Source organism: Drosophila yakuba, chromosome 3L, assembly GCF_016746365.2.
Source record: "Drosophila yakuba strain Tai18E2 chromosome 3L, Prin_Dyak_Tai18E2_2.1, whole genome shotgun sequence".
Taxonomy (NCBI): Eukaryota; Metazoa; Arthropoda; class Insecta; order Diptera; family Drosophilidae; genus Drosophila; species Drosophila yakuba.
In genome coordinates, this window is record NC_052529.2 from 22678453 (window position 1) to 22696679 (window position 18227).

The following is an 18227-nucleotide window of genomic DNA, read 5'->3' on the forward strand; positions in this document are numbered from 1 at the left end:
AGTTTCTCAACCTTTAATGGTTCCTGAGATCTTGACGTTCATAAGGAAAGACGGACAGGGCCAGATCGACTCGACTATTGATCCTGATCAAGAATATTATTTACAATATAGGGTCGGAAACGCTTTCTTCTGCCTGTTACAAACTTTTCAATAAATCGAGTATACCCTTTTAGTCTATGAGTAACGGGTATATCAAAAGAACGCTATAGTCAAGTTAAATGACTATTAGATACCCGGTACTTGGCAAGTCAAACGGGAAAGAAGATTAAAACAAATAATTTAAAAAAACCTTTATATTTCAAAAATTATATTTGGGTGTTAGTGGGCGTTACCCCTTCTAACGGCCAAAAAGATTTCGCTTGAATTTTGTAGATTTTAAAACATAGTTTCAGGTAAGCGCAATCGAGCCTCTGAGCGATGGCCAAAGGGAGGTAATGTGGTTAGGTATTGTAGGTTGATTTCGTTACGTAACACAGAACAGTAACCACTTAGTGGGGCTTACTGTAAGCTGATCTGTGCAAAAATCGCACCACCAGATCCGCCCCTTTTCCCAATCATCGAATTGCAAAGTCGTATCAATGAACGACCGCAGCACGCGCCAAAAACCGGTACTCATGATCACTATTAAAACCAACACGACTTCTCCGAGAAGCTGATGGTCTGATCGTAAGGTTTCTGGTTTTTTATGGCAGTGGGATCTCCTTTAGTGACACCTTCGACTGCGGCGACAATAAATCAAAATTTATTATTGACATAATTCGCTAAATACGCAGATCCAGGGGTAATCGTAGATTACACAACCCACGCGATTTTCTGGGAACAAGTAAATAGTCTCCAGGCCCCAAACTAAGGTAAACAAGAAAATCTGACTTGGCATATGTACGGAGAGGTTTCGGGTTTTGCGAACTAAAGAAGCACATCCTGTCCAACAACAAAATGAAAACTGCTGAGGCCACATTTTTCCAAATCAGTGCTTTTTTTCCATGCTCTTGCAATTCTCCAAGCCACCTTACCGTCGCTGATAAGAAAAGTGTAAGAATTGGCTCGGCAAGGTGTGAGCGGGAAAACGCGATGCCAAGCTGATAGGGAATCGGACGCAAGTGGGCGGGAGTGCTGCGACGCAGTATGCAATGAGGAACTCATGCCGATCCAATCCGATAAAGACTCCAACGCAATGCCCCTCCCGGGGGAAGCACTTGGCATTGACATTCCGCGATTAGCATGGGGAAATCTGTTTGCGTTGCGACAATAGACTGCTGTTGACACTACAACGCCAACGCCAACGCCAAAGCCAAGAGTTATAATGGGTTTGCGGACCCTAGTTTTTTTTCTCCACGGGGAGCCGATAGGCAAAGTGTTGGATGTCCAACGGCAGTTAGGTAAACACATCGAGGAAGCTAATGCTTCGACAGGAAGTGCGATTCATCAGACAGGTGACGAACTGTTTTAAGCTGCCACCAATAAGTGGGGGCGAATGACCAGACCTAACATTTCCAGATCGGCTCGATGAGGGAGCAATAATAACTTGCCGCAAGTCCCCTCAAGGTTGCGAACCTATCCCAATGCCAAGTTTTCTGTGGATTGAGCAATTTAATCGAGATCGACTTGAATTGATTTTAATTCCTTGCACGTGCAATGCACCCAAGCGATTGAGATCCATAAACCCATTTTGCAGAATTCTCGCACTGATTAACCATATATAATCGAACTACCAGTAATTACTCATGATTTGATTCGAGTGACGCCATTGCATAAGTACCATTGATTCAGTACGTTTTCGATAAACAGAATCTTTTGAAGATATTATGCATATCAAACATAAATCCTTTTTTTTATGCTCTAAGCATCTGATTTAGTTGAAATTGGTAAGCGTTTACAAGCAAATGATTTAGCAATTTCTAAGGTTAAAACCAGACAGAACGCTGAACTCAAGTTCCTCGACTATTAGATACCTGTTACTCAGCAAGAGGCAGTACGAGAAAGAAGTTGCTGTTTTTTTGGTATATCGAATGACACTTTTCAAAAGTAAGGCAATGTGTGAGATGGGAATAGCCATAATCATCAAGGATGTATACACTTCTACATTCAACGAATCTTTTACCTTATGAGTAACGGGTACAAGAAGTATTAAATGCTGTGATCGGATACCCTTCCGACTTGTTGACCAGAAAATATTGGTTTAAGCCATATTTACCTCATATTTTAATTACCTATGAATTACCAAAATCTGAAATGATAAAGTTAGGTTTTTGTTCGCATTCCAATCACATTGTTATAATGACTAAATTACCAGACAAGTACGAAAAGTGCCTTTTTATAAACGCCGAATTATGTTTGAAGCTCGGTGTTAATTTTACAAGCTAACGAGCCGCATCGCTATCCGTTTTTGGACAACTCCAGCCCTGTCTGTTGGCCGTTTCAATTAGCAATCCAGTAATGATCAGCACTGAAGAGAATCTCAAAGCAAGCCAGCTTCCTCTCGTTAATTGCCGATCGAGTAAAGCTTTAAGCTTGTGCCATACGTCACACCAGAGAAGCGTTAAAGCCACCTGAAGAATGCACATCCAATTGGACGACGTCACAGAACAGGTGCGGAATCACCAGCAACCATCAAGCAACCGAGCCCCCTCCCTGTTCTACAGTGCGCTCCAAGCCGCGGAACGGTGAGTCACTAGCCGAGAAATGCCTAAAAGTGAAAATTCCCAGCTTCAACGAAGCCCAGCTCAGCGCCAATCGATGGGCGACTCATACTCGTTGGAGCAATTAACCAGCGGCAGGCCAAAATTACCACACTTGAGTGGTGCCCATTGTGGGTCCAGTGGGTTTTCAGCCTTTCTTGTGCCTGTTCCACTTGCTGCCCACTAGGAAATTATGCACACGCACCAAAAAGAGCAAAATCTGCGGAGAAAGGCGAGAACCGACTGCTCCCTCCAAAGAAACCAGTTTGCAGCTTACCACCTCTCTTCTGGCGAAGTCTTATCTTTTCGCCAAGATTTTCTCCTGGCTCATGAGCAATAAGTGAAACCAGTTCCCCGATCTGGGTAAACAATGGAGTGCGGAGTGGGTGTAAGACCCGAGATCTGTTTATTTTTGCACCGATTGTAAATGAAATATGAGTGTGAAGGCTTGCGTTTTCCTCATGAAATATGAGTGCTTAAGGAGTTTACATATCTGGTGGCACTGCACCGCGAGAATTTTCGCAACCCACCTAGAACTCTAGTGCCCTTTGTGTGTCAATTAGTCAAATGTTTTCCCGTGCTGTCGGCGCAATGGAAGATTGACTCGCTTGTAATTAAGAAAAGCAAGCAACCATCAAATGTTTATGGCATGTCGGTGGATGGGAAGCTCCGCCGTTGCCCGGCTACACCAACAACACCAAAAACAAAAACACCAATAACAGCAGCAGCTGTTCAAAAAGACTCACGCACCAGCCAACGGACCGCAAGTTGCTGCGAGAGAGAGGCCCCAGAAATCACGGTCAGGTTGGGCGACTCACCAGCCACTCTCGGTTAGTAAAGCGCTGTTTGCCAGTCGGTCGAGTCGAGTCGATAGTCGATAGTCGTTCTGCTGCACGGGCTATACGTGAGTCCCAGTCATGTCCAAGTACTCAAAGCTGGCCCGCGGGATTTGCGACCTGCTGATCTGGGCGGCCCTCAGCGTAGCCTGTGTGCTGCTCCACAAGATGGGGCGTCCCTTCCGGCGCGGCTTCTTCTGTGGCGACGAGTCCCTCAGCTATCCGAACCGCGACGACACCATCGGCTCCAAGGTGATCATCGCCATTGTTCTCGGAGTGCCCACCGCCGTGATCGCAGTGGTAGAGTTGTTTAGGCAGCTGCCCGGAGGCCCGCTTAGGGAGGCGGAAGGCAAGCGGCATAGCTGTCGGATCGCCCACCGCCTGGGCGTCCTGTACCGCCAGGCCATGTTCTACCTATACGGCCTGTCCATGGTCACGTTCACCACGATGCTAACGAAGCTGTGCATCGGACGCCTGCGACCGCACTTCTTCGCCGTGTGCCAGCCCATGCTACCGAACGGAAGCGGCTGCCAGGACGCCCAGAATCTGGGCCGCTACATCGACAGTTTCACGTGCAGCAACGCCAACATGACCGACTACCAGTTCAAACAGCTCCACCAGTCCTTCCCCAGCGGCCACGCTAGCATGGCCATGTATGCTATGATCTACCTGGCCATTTACCTGCAGGCGGCGCTCAGTACGCGCGTCACCAAGCTGCTGAAGCATCTGCTGCAGTTCCTCTTCGTTATGTTCGGCTGGTACGTCTCGCTGACCAGGATCATTGACTACTACCACCACTGGAGCGACGTCTTAGCGGGGGCGGCACTGGGCGTGGTTTTCGCCTGGCTAACGAGTGCCTACGTGGCCGACTTGTTTGCCGGCAAGCGCTGGCCGAAGGCTGGCTACTCCGCCAACACGCTGCGCAAGCCGCAAGTCTCACCGAAGAGCTCCACCAAGTCGCAGGCAGGAGGGTCCACGTCAGGAGCGGGTCAGCCGCCCTCTCTGCCGGCCTATACCTTTGGAACGCTGCCCTATCTGGCGGCACATCCCGCCCAGGCGCAGGCGCAGTACGCCCAGCCCTATCACAACTACGGCTACGTGCCCTGAGCTCATTGCCGGATTCCATTAGCTAAACCTAGCTTAGAAATGCCCACAAACATACACACACTCACAAACTAAGTTTGCACAGAATTCCTGTTTTGTTGTCTGTATTCTAGCGAAATAAATATTTTCAAGTCCGATACGAACATCCATCTCGTTTCAGTCGGTGGTATGGCGCATCGAAAATTGACTAATGGCCTGGTAGAATAGAAGGGTTTATCGATTGACACATGATGCTGACCTCGCATACTTTCGAATCTTCATCTTACAATTGAGGAGATATCCGGAGTTTGGGCTTACCTAAAAAGAAAAAACAACAGAGGGGCTTTTATTTAAATTCTGAAATTCACATTCCGATGATATTACAACAGATATATTCTGGGGAATAAAAAAATTCAATGGCAAATAGGTTGCTAAATTTACAGCTACTCTTGCTTTTGTTAATATGTCACAAAAAGAAAGATCACGCCGGCTCGACTGGGCAATCAAAGAAAATAATATTTGCTAATTTTGAAAATGTAAATTAACTTTATTTAAATACGTACATATAAACAAACATTAAGACATTAATTGCGAATCTAATTGTAGTCGTATACAATAAAGGCTAAAGGGGTATTCTTTGTGTACAACTTGGGTTGAGATAATCCGCAAGAAATAAAGTTCATTTAGCTTAGTAAACTTAATAAAGAAAAGAAAACTTGCAATAGATCCTTAAAACTTATTTTGATTTTGGAATATTGTAAAATATCAACAGGAATTTAAAAACCCCCACAAATTTATGTCAATGCTTGAAAAGACCCAACTTTTTCCGATTGTAGAATAAATTTAAAGAGTCTTAGCATACTTGACCATTCGATAGCCGAATGAGACCCACCACCCGATCGGGGGAAAAGCAAGACAAAGGTTTGTGAAACAAGTTTACATGTTTGGTAATCTTAAACACCGCTGGACTGATAGAAATGCAAATGAGCTCGAACCAGGTCGAAAGAATCAGATGGCTTCGACTCGCTCAATCTTCAGTGTTAAAATGTGCGGCAATCCGAACACGCGTCTCCTCTCCCGGCTGGTCATTGACTTCCTGATTCTCTTAGGGATCTATGGAGCAGCCTTAGTGGTGCTGCCCTTGCAGCTGTCCACTGCACAACGGGGATTCCACTGCAGCGATAGCAGCCTGAAGTATCCCTATCATCAGCCCTGGCTGACAAAGGTCCACCTTACGATCGCAGTGGTGGCCCTGCCCGCGTTGTCTGTGCTCGTAGTGGAGATGCTCTCGGCCGCTGTGGTGCCCAGCTCCATGGAGCTGAAGCAGCGCTTTGTCTTCGTCGGGGTCCGCATCCCCAGATTCATTAGCGAGTGCTACAAGGCCATTGGCGTATACCTATTTGGTCTGGGCCTGACCTTGGTGGCGGTTCGGCTGACTAAGCACTCGACGGGCCGACTGAGGCCCTACTTTTTTGATGTCTGCCAGCCGACGTGGGGCGAGGAGGGCGGCGAAAGCTGCTCCGACCTGACCGCGGAGAACTCCACATTCTATCTCGAAAGCTTCAGCTGCACGGAGTTCGCCGCCCCGCTGGATCTGCTCGCCCAGGTGCGCCACTCCTTCCCCAGCGGGTTCGTGTCCACCACTTGCTACGCCATGGGCTTTCTGATTTTCTATGCCCAGGCCAGACTTTTTGCTCCATGGCTGCGATTAGTGCGAGCCTCCCTACAACTGGCATGTGGCTCGCTGGCCTTGATGGTTTGTTGGGAGCGCATCTCCACCTACCAGAACCACCTAACGGATGTGGCAGCGGGAGCTGCTCTCGGTGGGTGGATGGCCTTTTTTGCAACGGTCTATGTGGCCCACCTATTTGTGGAGGTGCGAGTAAAACGCCGTCCAATGCCAAGAAATGAACAGATCTACGGCTATGCGGGGTACTACACCAGAGCCACTTACGGCTACTGATGATCAATGTGTTGGCTTTTCTAGAATTAGCTATTTTAATAAAAGTATTTTTACGTATGGATGCAACTAGCTTCTGTTTGGTTTATGGGGTGTATTGTTTTAGTTAATTGGATTTTAATAGAACTTAATGTTTTATCACGATGCCGGGAAAAGAACATTATAAACCAAGGTTCTATTCTATCACCGCTACATTTATATATTTTTTTTTACGTCCAATACTAAACGATTAGCTAAAGACACGAGTGGGCTTAAACGTTTTTTAGGAATTGACCTAGTAGTGATGTAAAGTGGGGTTCACTAAAAACAAGTTCGCTAATATTTCGGTCAAGCGAATCAAATGAAATTTACCTACTTGGCTTATGTGCACTCTAATGTCCAAACTCTAAATGGAGCTGGACTTAAATGTTAAACGTATTATCAAACTTTTTCAGATCGAGCCTATCCCAATTCGGTAAACAACTTTCAAGTGCATCTGGAATACTCAGATTCGACATAGCCGAGTTCCGAACCCTTCGCCGCTTACGATCCACTCATCGAGTGGTTGGCGATCGCCACCTTCTGATAAGGGAGCTGACCAGCGTGCACAGCGGCCTCTCTCTGTCGCTGCCTTAAGGGGGCTTCTCCCTCTCTTCTGATACGTCCGCCGGTACGAGAAACGCTCTATAGATTTGTTTACAAAGTCTGGTTTCACTCAGTCGCAAGCGAGAAGCGGCGCCTAGAAGTTTGCAGATCGGTGTTGAACGAGTTCCAGAAGTCGGTTGTGAGCGTCGTTAAACAATTAATTTGCCGGAAAGGTGAATAATTACTTAATTATACGGCGCAGTACGTCATAGTGGCAATGAAAACAGAAACGTGATGACATATGGTATAATCAAGCAGCAATCGTAAAGGACCCTTTAAAAGTGTAATAGTTAACTAGCTCAAGGTTCACAGGACACTTTAAAGTACCAGCATGCCGTACTAAAAAAACCATCTCCATCTCCGCGTAAGCGCCATGGTGGAGCCGTTGTCCGAACTCCAACAAGCTCCAACAAGCATACGCTTCAAATAAATATGCTCAGTATGGGTAGTGGTATTTGTGGGAGGGGCAGAGATGCATACTCACCGAGGCAGGCCGCCTTAATTCAATCAAATGTCGCTTATTCATTCAATTAAAGGTCGCGCCATTTGACGTCCCACTATGAATGCGACTGTGAATACAAATATCGAAGCGAGTGAGTGTGCCCGAAGCCAAGACGGCGACTCTGGGGATGATTTGGTCCGCTTTGACTGTTTTCCATTTTTTAATGTAATTGACAGTTAAACTTCATGCACATGTTCAGCAGACACACCCCCCTTTCCCTGCTCCCAACAGGGATTTCATACAGATCAGAGTCTTGGAAGCAGAAGAGGGGCCACAATGAGGGCCATTCTTGGGCGGAGATTAGCGAGTGTTCGAGTACGGCGATCCATCCAAGCGGAGCTGACAGTCTACGTTTCCGATAATGCAAATCTTGCGAAGACGCGCCTATTCATCGGCTGGCTGCTCTAGCACAATAGAATGCCATTTAATGAGTAAGATGTTAGTCACTCCTTAAGAGCTGCTTGTTGACCCGGTCTTATCGATGCTCTGCCGCTCCGTCGAAGCTACCAAGATACCAAGGTAGAAACCCTTAGCAAATATCAACTAGATACCGACAGAGCAAGTGAGCAATCTCAAAAGACGCTGAATTGCAATGATCAGGCACTAAAGAGCTTTCGCGACTATCATGCACACTCGAATTTATCTTATCAAACTGATCTTGAGCTTGTTTGAGCAGTACACTGTACACTGGGCAGAATTGGGGTCAATGGGGATCCCATTTATACTTATTAAGATTTATTATATTAACTTTCAAATTAAGGCTTAGTGATCCTCCCCTTGATTAATATTCATTCTGGACTAAATAATTTTAACCTATCCGATGTTTTATTTCAGTGTGTCTAATCTGGACAAATGAAGAACCGCAGCAATAACTAGATCCCCGTAGACGGCTAACTACTATAAAATAGGCCATAAACAAACTGCTCTGACGCAGAGAATTGATAAACAGGAGAGCGCTGGGGAGCCAAAAACAATGCCGAATATCGGGAGAGTGCCGCCTACTAAATGAGCGTTAAATTAAAAGAACGTTACCCAAACGACGCCAACTCAGTCAGCCACTGACAACGAACCCGACGAAACCACCGACCCGGCGGGAAAAAAACCAAACGAATCGAAAAGCTAATTACCAGCGGGTAGAAAGGCCATTTGGAATATTAAATAATTAAGCCAGTGAAATGCGCGACGCGCCCGAAGATCAGTCCGTAGCAGTCTCGATGCCGGCATCTGTATCCGTCTCTGCCGTCGGCTCCACGGGACCGCCATCTGAACGCCGGATGACGCAGCGCCTTCTCTTGGAGCTCTTGGTGGTGGTGGTGCTCGTCATTCCCATCTGCGTGTACGAGTTCGCGGTGGATCCCGTGCGACGCGGCTTCTTCTGCGACGACGAGAGCATCAGCTATCCGTTCCAGTACAACACCATCACGCCTGTGATGCTCGGCCTGATCGTGGGCCTTCTGCCGGTCCTTGTCCTTGTGGTGGTGGAGTACGTAAGCCACCTGCGCGCCGGAGAAATCTCGGCCACGGTGGACCTGCTTGGCTGGAGGGTGTCCACGTGGTACGTGGAGCTGGGCCGCCAGTCCACCTACTTCTGCTTTGGCCTTCTGCTCACCTTCGACGCCACCGAGGTGGGCAAATACACCATTGGACGCCTGAGACCGCACTTCCTGGCCGTTTGCCAGCCGCAGATGGCGGATGGGAGCATGTGCTCCGATCCGGTTAACCAGCACCGCTACGTGGAGAACTACGAGTGCGTAGGCGAGGGCTTCACCGTGGAGGACGTGCGCCAGGCCCGCCTCAGCTTTCCCAGCGGGCACTCTAGTATGGCTTTCTACGCCATGATTTATGTGGCGCTCTACCTGCAACGGAAGATCACCTGGCGGGGATCGAAGCTGACCCAGCACTTTGTGCAGTTCGCGATGGTGATGGTAGCCTGGTACACGGCCCTCAGTCGCGTGATGGACCATTGGCACCACTGGTCCGACGTTCTTTCTGGATCGCTACTTGGAGTGACCGGCGCTCTAATTACCGCCCACTATATAGCAAGGATGTTCGACGACGGGACAAGCAACATTCTAAGCGTAGGTCTGAGGAGGGAAGACACAGCAGCCACGCTTCAGGAGGAGGTCTGCCCCACCACACCCCCGCCGTACTCCGCGAACAACAGCTTCAGCGAGGACCAGTACTGCTCGAAGGTGTAGGGCGGGGAACATACTTTCGAGGCAATGTAAATTCGAAACATTCCAAAGGTAGCAATAAAGATTAGTTGAACTCTCAGTACGATTTAAATCTGTAGTAGTTGTAGAGCATAGTAACTATATAGAGGTCACCCATATTTATGTATGGCTCATGTGAGTCTGTTCCTGCAATCTCATCTAAGTATAAGTCATAGTATTATTAACTGTATGTATTTTAATTGGTACTCTTAAAATAAATAAGTATTACGAATGTACCGCACTGCGTTGATCAGGCAGTTTCCATTGTAGGCTTACTCGCTTATTTGTTCTAAGTACACATTATTTCACATTTAGACGATCACCTACAGTTGTGAGCACGCAAATAGTAAGTTCTTTCAGCTTAAAATACAGTTCCAGCGGTTTAATCTTTAAAATTGGAACTTTGCTACTTTACATGAAAACAAGTTATTACACATTATGAAACGTTTTCTCCATTTTCCGCTTAAAACTATTTTTTGGTGACTAATTTATCTATCATGTCTATTTTTGTGTGTACCCCTTCGTTCCCTTATGACATACAAATTTCTCGACGATTATTATTGCTTACGTAGTTTTTGAAATATGTTTTAAGACTTGAAAATGTTTTACTAAGCATTTCTTCGAACAAAAATATGTTAGTAGTTACTTATGCATGTTGTAAAATAGCAAACTATTCTTACGACCTCATCTGTTGTCATTTTTTACTTGGGCTTTCATTGACCCGATTTTCGCACAGTGTGTCATACCTGACAGCATTGGCTACTGGTAACGTTTGGAATGTGTGTTGGCCATTACTCATCAACGATTTTGATAATTTTGATGATTTTGTGCTGCGTCAGAGGTGCGCAGCACTATATACATAAGTCGAAGAGGTCAGCTTCTGCCGAAATACTCTACAACGATCGTGAGAATTCTCATACAATTTGATTCAATTGAAGATCCCAACCCATGAATCCGGCGATATTAATCTGATCTGAATGAACCCCTGACCCAGCAATTAATAACGGTGGAGGAGAACCGCAGAGAGGGCTTGAGCGGAGCTTTTCGAGAGCTTTTAGGGGCTTTCTCTAACTACGGCTACGTAAGCCAGAGATTTCGGATCCGCAGTAAACAGCAACTCGCGTGTTTTGCGCAAATTACTTCAAGGCCAGACTGGGAGAGGGTAGTGGTTATAGCGCCAGCACGTGCGTGGCAACAGGCTGATAGCTGATAAGGCCTCAGAACAGCTAGATCGGCCGATGGTGCGTACTTTGTTTTTCGACCCAGTGTTTCCATAGAACGAGAAATACATATTTGCGACGTCAGCCCAAGCCCCTTTCTGGCTGAGGCTTAATAATAATACAATCAGCGGCAACAGTACGAATTGTTTAATAATAATCCGAGGTGATTGCGTCCAAGCCCAGATTGCTGGGGGCTGATGTCCGACTTCAACTCAATTTACTAGTCAGTGACTACTGAACCGTTGAATCGATCGCACGGAACGCGGATCGAGCATTTAAAATGAGCTCCAGTTTAAGACTCCGCCCCCCCATCCGCCTCTTGGTGGACTTGGTGCTGTTGGGTCTACTTATTGTCCTGGTGGAGAACTTCGGCCGCATTTGGGGTCCTCCGACGAAGCGTGGTTTCTTCTGTGATGACGAGTCCTTGATGTATCCATACCGCGAAAACACAGTGAGCCCCATGCTGCTTCACTGGCTGGGACTGTATCTTCCGCTGATCAGTCTTGTAGTCCTTGAGAGCTTTCTCAGTCACCGGAAAGACATTGCTCCCTGGGGAACACTATGGCCGGTGTACAATACCGTGCGCTGGTTCCTTTACGGCTACGTATTCAACGACCTACTCAAGGGAATCGGAAAGCAGGCAATCGGGCGACTGAGGCCCCACTTCTTCGCAGTGTGCAGTCCACATTTTCTGGACGGCACTAGCTGCTCAGATGCGTCGCATAGAGGTGCTCTGAAATACCACACAGACTACGAGTGCCAGCCCAATCTCTCCCAAGCCACCGAGGAAATGCTTCGGGACGTAAACGTGTCCTTTCCCAGCGGCCACTCCGCCATGGCCTTCTATGGCCTTGTGTTTGTGGCACTCCACCTGCGCCGCCGCCGCTGGCCGCTGTCTGGATCCCTGCTCAGTCCTGTACTGCAGCTGGCCTGCGTGGCTGTCGCCTGGTTCGTGGCCATCAGCCGGGTCATGGACTACAAACACCACTGGTCGGATGTTGCGGCCGGATCGCTGTTGGGTGCCGGCAGCGCCTTTGCGGTTTCTCGGGCTGCCGCGAACGAGGAGCTACAATGGAGGTGCCAGAACTCACTGGCAAATGCGAAGCAGGTGGCTGCAGTGGTCGATGGGGCCGCAGACAAAGAGGGCCAACAGATGCCGCATGATTTGTCTCTGGTTACGTGCCAGATCTCTAATTAGTCGTAGTTTCGTTTTAGTTGCAGCACTGGTAGTTTAAGGTTGACAATAAAGCTAGTGACAAGACATGGGGTGGAAACATTATAGAAGCCGGACCAATTAATGCGCATATCGTGCCGATCCAGTTAAAGCTAGAAACATCAAGATTAATCAAAGGGTTGATGGAACTGAAAAACAGCGATTAGCTAAGCAGCTGCATCGCCAACAAATATGTTTCTATATCACTACCACTTGTGGTTTTTCCCATTACAATTCAATTTACAAACTTCTAAGCTATCTCATGAAAAGTTGTATTTACTCGCTAAAATCGTAAGTAACGTAAATTGTGGCTACCTTAAAAATGCTAAAGGTGTGCCAATATTTGGACGCAGTGGCTGGCACTAATAAGAGACAGGCTTGTGTTTATCTTACCGGGGATTTTTTATCGGCTTTTTAGCAGGGTACGCGAATAGATTTCTTAGAAATCCGTGCTTTAAAGGTCCAACAGTTTTTTAAACGACACTAAACCTATCTCTTCGAAGAGACGTATTTAAAAACACCGTAAGAAATTTAGAAGTTAAGCTGAATAAACTTTTGATTGCCTTTGTTGTTGCGCTGACAACGTGCTAGAAATTAGCGGCTCCTTCAGTTTCATTACCAGCGAGTTTTCGATCGACGTAACCGCAGTCAACAAGTCCAACGACCACCACCCAATCCCAAATCAAGTCTCAATCAGGGTCGTGCTGAAGGGGAGCATGAATAAATTTTTAGCAGCAGCGCGTAAATTGGGAAAAACACCCTGAGCCATATCCGCCGAAACTGCGCCACTGATGATGATGCTCAACACCTGGAGCCAGCCAAATCCGAGGTCGGATTTGCGACCTGGATCACTCCGCACACCCTCATCAGGTGGGCCAAAGGCGCCTGGGCCGCAGCTTAATTGGCTCATTTATTTTAATGGCAAAGAAAATGCTGGGAAATTGTGGTTTTTTTCCACGCCTCTCTGACTAATTCCAGGCTCCTAGTGGCCCTCCTCGTCCTGGCTTTTATTATGATTAATTATGACTCGCATACACAGGAAAACTGACCCAAAGCTCCACTTTCTTGCCAAGTTTTGCAACTGTGTCAAGTTGTTGTTGGCTACGGCTCCAGATTCGAATGATAAATTTCTAAGCAATTTATTTTAATCTGCAGCGACAGTTCCTGCCACACTAGCGCTTTCCCCTATCCATCTACCCTTCACCGTTTCCAGCTAGTTTTTATTCGTTAATTAAACGGAAAATATTTGCATACGAACATCGAGCGGGCGAAAGTTTAGCTGCAATCCGAAACAATGACCCACATCCAGCATTAGCAAAAGTTTTGATTTGTTTGGCTTACTCAGTGGAGTAAACCCAGTGGGGATTTATGGAAGGGGATGCCGACGAACCTTGGAACTCGTGTTCCTTGGGAGTTCATTAGGCACCGGTAACCGGAGGAAGTTTTCCCTGAGACAGGCTAATTGCAAATGGTCAGGACATCTGGAGAGCCCACTCTCCACGGAGCTGCCTCTCTTTAGTCCCCCCTGACCTCTGCCATCAATCCGAGCTCTTGATCAGCCCGGACTTCCTATCAATCGCTGCAACACATGAAATTCAAGAGCTTCGCTGTTGTCGAGTCTCTAATCACCGTCAGGTGTGATAATGCGGCCAGTCGATGTCCGGTCTGGTCCGGTCCAGTACGGCAGTTTGTCATTCCGCATTATCTCCCCCGTCGCCAGAACACTCGTCTATCAGATGTCCATCGTTTGAGGCAGGGTACCGTCGCTCCGTAGTTTCGAAAACATTTTTGCATGGTTGTTTGCTCAACAAAATATCCCGAAGCATTTCGGGGATTTCCCACTCATCCTGCTGCAACATGCGCTTCATATTTCTGCGGTTGTCGTCCAGGTCCTGGCCAGCTTTTCCACTTGCTATTTGCCATCAGCAGTCATCGGAGTTTCCCTTCCGAACCCACCCTGGACCACATCAGAGCAGACCACCCCGCCACTCTGCTCAGCTCTGCTCCAATCGTTGGCTCCATGTGTGTAAAGACAATTTGATAATCGCAAAATGCAGCATAGTTTGAGTTAATGAAGCTTGTGTCCCATGTGTGCCACCTTCGTATGGCTTCCCCTGAAAGTTCCAGCCAGAGGACTCTGTAGTCGTTGTCGTTGTTTGTTGGACAACAACCGGAGCGTTTTGCTAGCCAATTAGTAATTTGCTTGCTGCCCGCCGAGGGAACGGTTGGCCAGGACCAGCCAGACACTAAGGTCTGTGCCTGACAACCTGAGGAAGTTTTTAAATACCCGTGGTAAAGCTATGAGTTGCCTAGATGGAGGGGAAGAGACTTGCCTTATCTCGTTTAAAGGCGCTATTTTAAGCGAAATCATGCAACGAATGTTCCGAAGAACGATGAAGGAATGTCGCTTGTTACATCTTACATTCTTTTAATTCAACGGACTCACTCGGATATCCCACTGCGAGCTATGAACTTCATCGTTTATCTTCCATCGAAAACTGTTGCGACAGCACAACAACATTGCAGTTTCAATAGAAAACAGCGAGATTCAAGTTGGGAAAAACAAACCAGTTGTGCCCAGCGTCACCTCTGTGACCGGCTCGCTTCCGATTCGATGTCCTGTCGCAGGAATCACACGCATTTCCGACACGTGACATCAAAGGACAGACGGCGGCCATTTTGTCGCCGCCATCATTATTAATGGAGCCGACACAGGAGCTGGGGGAGGAAGAGCAGGAAATATTTCGCGGCCATTTCTCGCTCGTGCTTTCTTTTCGATGTCTCTGACAATTTTGACGGTTGTGCTGCACGGAATCGGGGATGTCCTGCTCCTGCGCTCCGGACAGCAGTCGAAACAGGTGTGGCCGTCAACCGGCAATCAACTTTCATTTAGCAGCATCATTTGTCACCCTTGTTTATTGCCCGGTTACGTGTTGGTCGCACTTAATGGCTGTTATTGTCGCTAGACCCACCAGGGAAACCCGAATGCAAGACGGTGCAAGGCGGTGCAAGACGGAGCGCATTAGCCAGGTACGGGCTGCGCCGTTGGAGATGTATCGATTTAAAATCAGAGCAGCTGTCAGTGGGGGTGTTATAGAAAGCACCACCTATATGGGGTCACTCCATTATACCACTCCTTCACAAATCATCTGTGCACTGCTCACGAGCTCATAACTAAAACATAGCCCCAATTATGCCACAAGCTCCGTTGCTGATTCATTGATGAGCTCCGGCAGAAGCCAAAAACGAAATAAAAACGCAGCCACAGCTAATGCCGCGTTGATTATGAATATTTCAGGGTTCCGAACAGCCGGTTCTATGATCATTTCCATGGCCATGATGATGGTGATGATTATGGGGGGCATGGGGCTCCCACGTACGTGGGCAATAAATTTATATGCCTGCCCTGCCTGCCGGGCATATCAGAATTTACATTTTGGCAATTTCCAGTTGTCGAGGACCCACTCTGGCCACCAGCCGCAGGGCCGATAGGAAATCTTCGACGGGTTAGAGCCTGGAGCCGCATCGGAGTGCATCGCGTAAACTCCGTTACATCGCTGCCGTCTCGTTTTGGCCAGCAAATGCAATTTCCTAATTTCTCATTGGGGAAATGGTGTTAAGAACGTGAACGGGGTCTGCTGACCACTCGATCCGGGGCCGCTCCGGCTGATTGACCGGCTGGGTCGAGGGAGGGGAGAAGCGGAGCGGATCCCGGACCGGACGGAGGTGGTTCTGAAGGTGTTCGCTTTCAAATTAATGACCCAACGAGGCGGACGATGAGCAGCAGCTACAAATGCAGGGAATAAAACCGGAAAAATGAAGAGGAGCGGCCGCAGACAAAGGCGCATAAATGCATAAAGTGAAGTAGGAAAATTGCTGCAATTGGAGAGTATCTCTGGGGGAATCCCCAAAAACCCCCTATGCCGCCTGCCCGCTGCTTATGCAAAGCAAATTGGTTTATGCATGAGGCGGCGAACAGACGAAACCAAACCAAACCAAACCAAACCATACGAATCGTAGCGAAAGGATGTAAAGAGCTTCACACTAAAACAGCAAAGTCGGGGCTGATATGATGGAAATTTCGGCGTAAGCGTAGGATAAGAATTGGGGAAGGAGGTGCCACTACCATCCGTTAGGGTCGGAGGTCGGGACTAAGTAAATTGTTGGCTCAGCCCTTGATTAGCTTAGCCGAGTTCAAACAGGGAGGTCAGCATGTGCGCGGTGGGGTGCGAGATGGGGGACTGATACGGAGAAGCTGCAGGAAGCCTTAATGCATTTTGAAAACCACCAAGCGGAATTTATGTATGTGCATCAGTTCCAACGAGAGCTTCTCACAGATGGGCGTTGCATTAAAATTTCAACATGCAACTCCTCTCTTATGCCGCGTTAAAGCTAAGTGCTACGTTCTCCCAGAAGTAGATAATGCGGTCTCTTTTGAGGAAGAATGTCTAGAGCCCAATGGCTTGCTAGGTAAACATAAATGCTTTTAAAATGCTAACGGTCATATACAAAACGTTCCAATGGATAATGACAACCGCATATCGTATCCTTCTCCATGCCCGATTTCTTTCATTTTTGCCTCTGTTCGGGTGCCGAAATCAATAAACGGCCACATCGAAGATGTCGAAGGCTTAAAAGTAAAATTGGATTCAAAAAAGGGAGAGCGAGCACCAGTTCTGGTTCGACGCTAAGTAAGCAAATAATAATAAAGAGGGGAATAAAAGTAAAAGCGCACATCCAGTACAGATTAAGGTCTGCACGACCATCGCTGACGACGTGAAGGAGGAAAAAGCTGTCATGGCACAAAAGCAAAGCCTTTTTCATATAGAACGAAAGCGAAAGGGTAATCATCACTGCTAACGGCCGACGGACGAACGAAAGAAGGTTCGTCCAAAAATCGCGCATATGACTTTTCAAATGAATGACAGCAATTAACACAGTCAATGATGGCGCTGCCATTGTGCGCTCTTTTCTCGCCTTTCATTCCTGCTACTGTTTGCCCTTTGCCCCTGTTTGGGCGGTCATTAAAAGCTGCCAACGTTGTCAACAGGCTCTAACCCGATCCGCATACACATTCTTGTCTACATCCGCCATGGTTATGACACATAAAAAGCAACTGGCCCAGACCACCGACTGGGCCCAGTCTGCTCAAGGACAACAAAGGCTTTTCCGTTATCAGCCGGATGGCCCATGGGTACCGGCTTTTGGTTACTGGTCGAAATGCGTGGAGCTAAAAACAAACAAAATGCGAGGGGGAAGACCACTAAATCGATTATTTATATTACTTCAGCGGCCATCGAGGGATGGGCTATGCGTTTGTCGAGCATATTTTAAACATTTTATGTGCCCATCCGGACGAGCTCTTAAGGTGAGGGAAATTGAACAAGCGGAGTTGGCCGACGCAATTGTCTGTGCGGTGATTTCAGTAGAGATCACAGCTTCCTTTGAGCGGCCCACAAACTAATTTAATGGAAAGGGCCATGTAGCTCGCGAAACCATCGGGCAACACCCTTTGACCACTTTGCCACTCATTTTCACACGCTCCTATTGCCGGAAACTCGCCCTTCGACTGCCGCCGTTGATGCCTACATGTTGATCCCGTCACAAAACGAACGAGCTCCCAGCTCCAGTTGAGCACCACTTCCCTCATGCGGATCTGTCGCCCGGGGACTTTTGGCGTCTGTTGACCAAAACGCGTAACCAATTTTGGCCAACGCCTGCAACGTTCGATGTGTTGCAGCTTGCAGCTAGCAGCTTGCTGCTGTCGCTGTTTTGCTGTATTGCTGTTTGGCCGTCTGGATGCTGCTGTGCCCCGAGGCCAATCTCCCTGCTGCAGCAAGTGCCGCACTTCATCATTACCCGGTCGTTATCGCTTTTTGAATTTAAATAATGGTCACG

The 18227-nt window shown here is 47.6% G+C and overlaps 5 protein-coding genes across 6 annotated transcripts in view; 4 read left to right on the forward strand and 1 right to left on the reverse strand.

The window, feature by feature from the left end:
* LOC6539328 (putative phosphatidate phosphatase) overlaps nt 1-9957 on the forward strand; it is a 59499-nt gene extending 49542 nt beyond the window's left edge. Inside the window, exons 1-2 of one of the 2 annotated variants that reach the window (XM_002086188.4) lie at nt 7208-7354; nt 8518-9957. In XM_002086188.4, coding sequence (XP_002086224.3) covers nt 8859-9881 — 1023 coding nt within the window. In that variant the 5' untranslated portion in view covers nt 7208-7354; nt 8518-8858 and the 3' untranslated portion in view covers nt 9882-9957. Of the gene's footprint in view, nt 1-7207; nt 7355-8517 lie in introns of those variants that run through there. The other variant, XM_043207050.1, reaches the window with a different exon arrangement.
* LOC6539331 (putative phosphatidate phosphatase) lies at nt 3596-4761 on the forward strand. Its single transcript, XM_002086186.4, has one exon. The coding sequence runs from the start codon at nt 3596-3598 to the stop codon at nt 4619-4621; it is 1026 nt and encodes a 341-aa protein (XP_002086222.2). The 3' UTR covers nt 4622-4761.
* The window catches only part of LOC6539326 (putative mediator of RNA polymerase II transcription subunit 19), a 154072-nt gene continuing 140550 nt past the window's right edge, over nt 4706-18227 (reverse strand). The window contains exon 5 of the mRNA XM_039374328.2: nt 4706-4915. Within this exon, the coding sequence (XP_039230262.1) occupies nt 4881-4915 (35 nt within the window). The 3' untranslated portion in view covers nt 4706-4880. The remainder of the gene's footprint in view (nt 4916-18227) is intronic.
* On the forward strand, nt 5525-6619 carry LOC122319439 (putative phosphatidate phosphatase). Its single transcript, XM_043207051.1, has one exon. The coding sequence runs from the start codon at nt 5538-5540 to the stop codon at nt 6558-6560; it is 1023 nt and encodes a 340-aa protein (XP_043062986.1). The 5' UTR covers nt 5525-5537; the 3' UTR covers nt 6561-6619.
* On the forward strand, nt 11327-12377 carry LOC6535152 (putative phosphatidate phosphatase). Its single transcript, XM_002095778.4, has one exon. It carries the CDS (start codon nt 11397-11399, stop codon nt 12312-12314), a length of 918 nt encoding a protein of 305 aa, XP_002095814.1. The 5' UTR covers nt 11327-11396; the 3' UTR covers nt 12315-12377.

What these genes read in the sequence shown, in the direction of transcription:
- LOC6539331 (XM_002086186.4), top strand. Translation starts at nt 3,596, where the DNA reads ATGTCCAAGTACTCAAAGCTGGCCCGCGGGATTTGCGACCTGCTGATC.
- LOC122319439 (XM_043207051.1), top strand. Translation starts at nt 5,538, where the DNA reads ATGTTTGGTAATCTTAAACACCGCTGGACTGATAGAAATGCAAATGAG.
- LOC6535152 (XM_002095778.4), top strand. Translation starts at nt 11,397, where the DNA reads ATGAGCTCCAGTTTAAGACTCCGCCCCCCCATCCGCCTCTTGGTGGAC.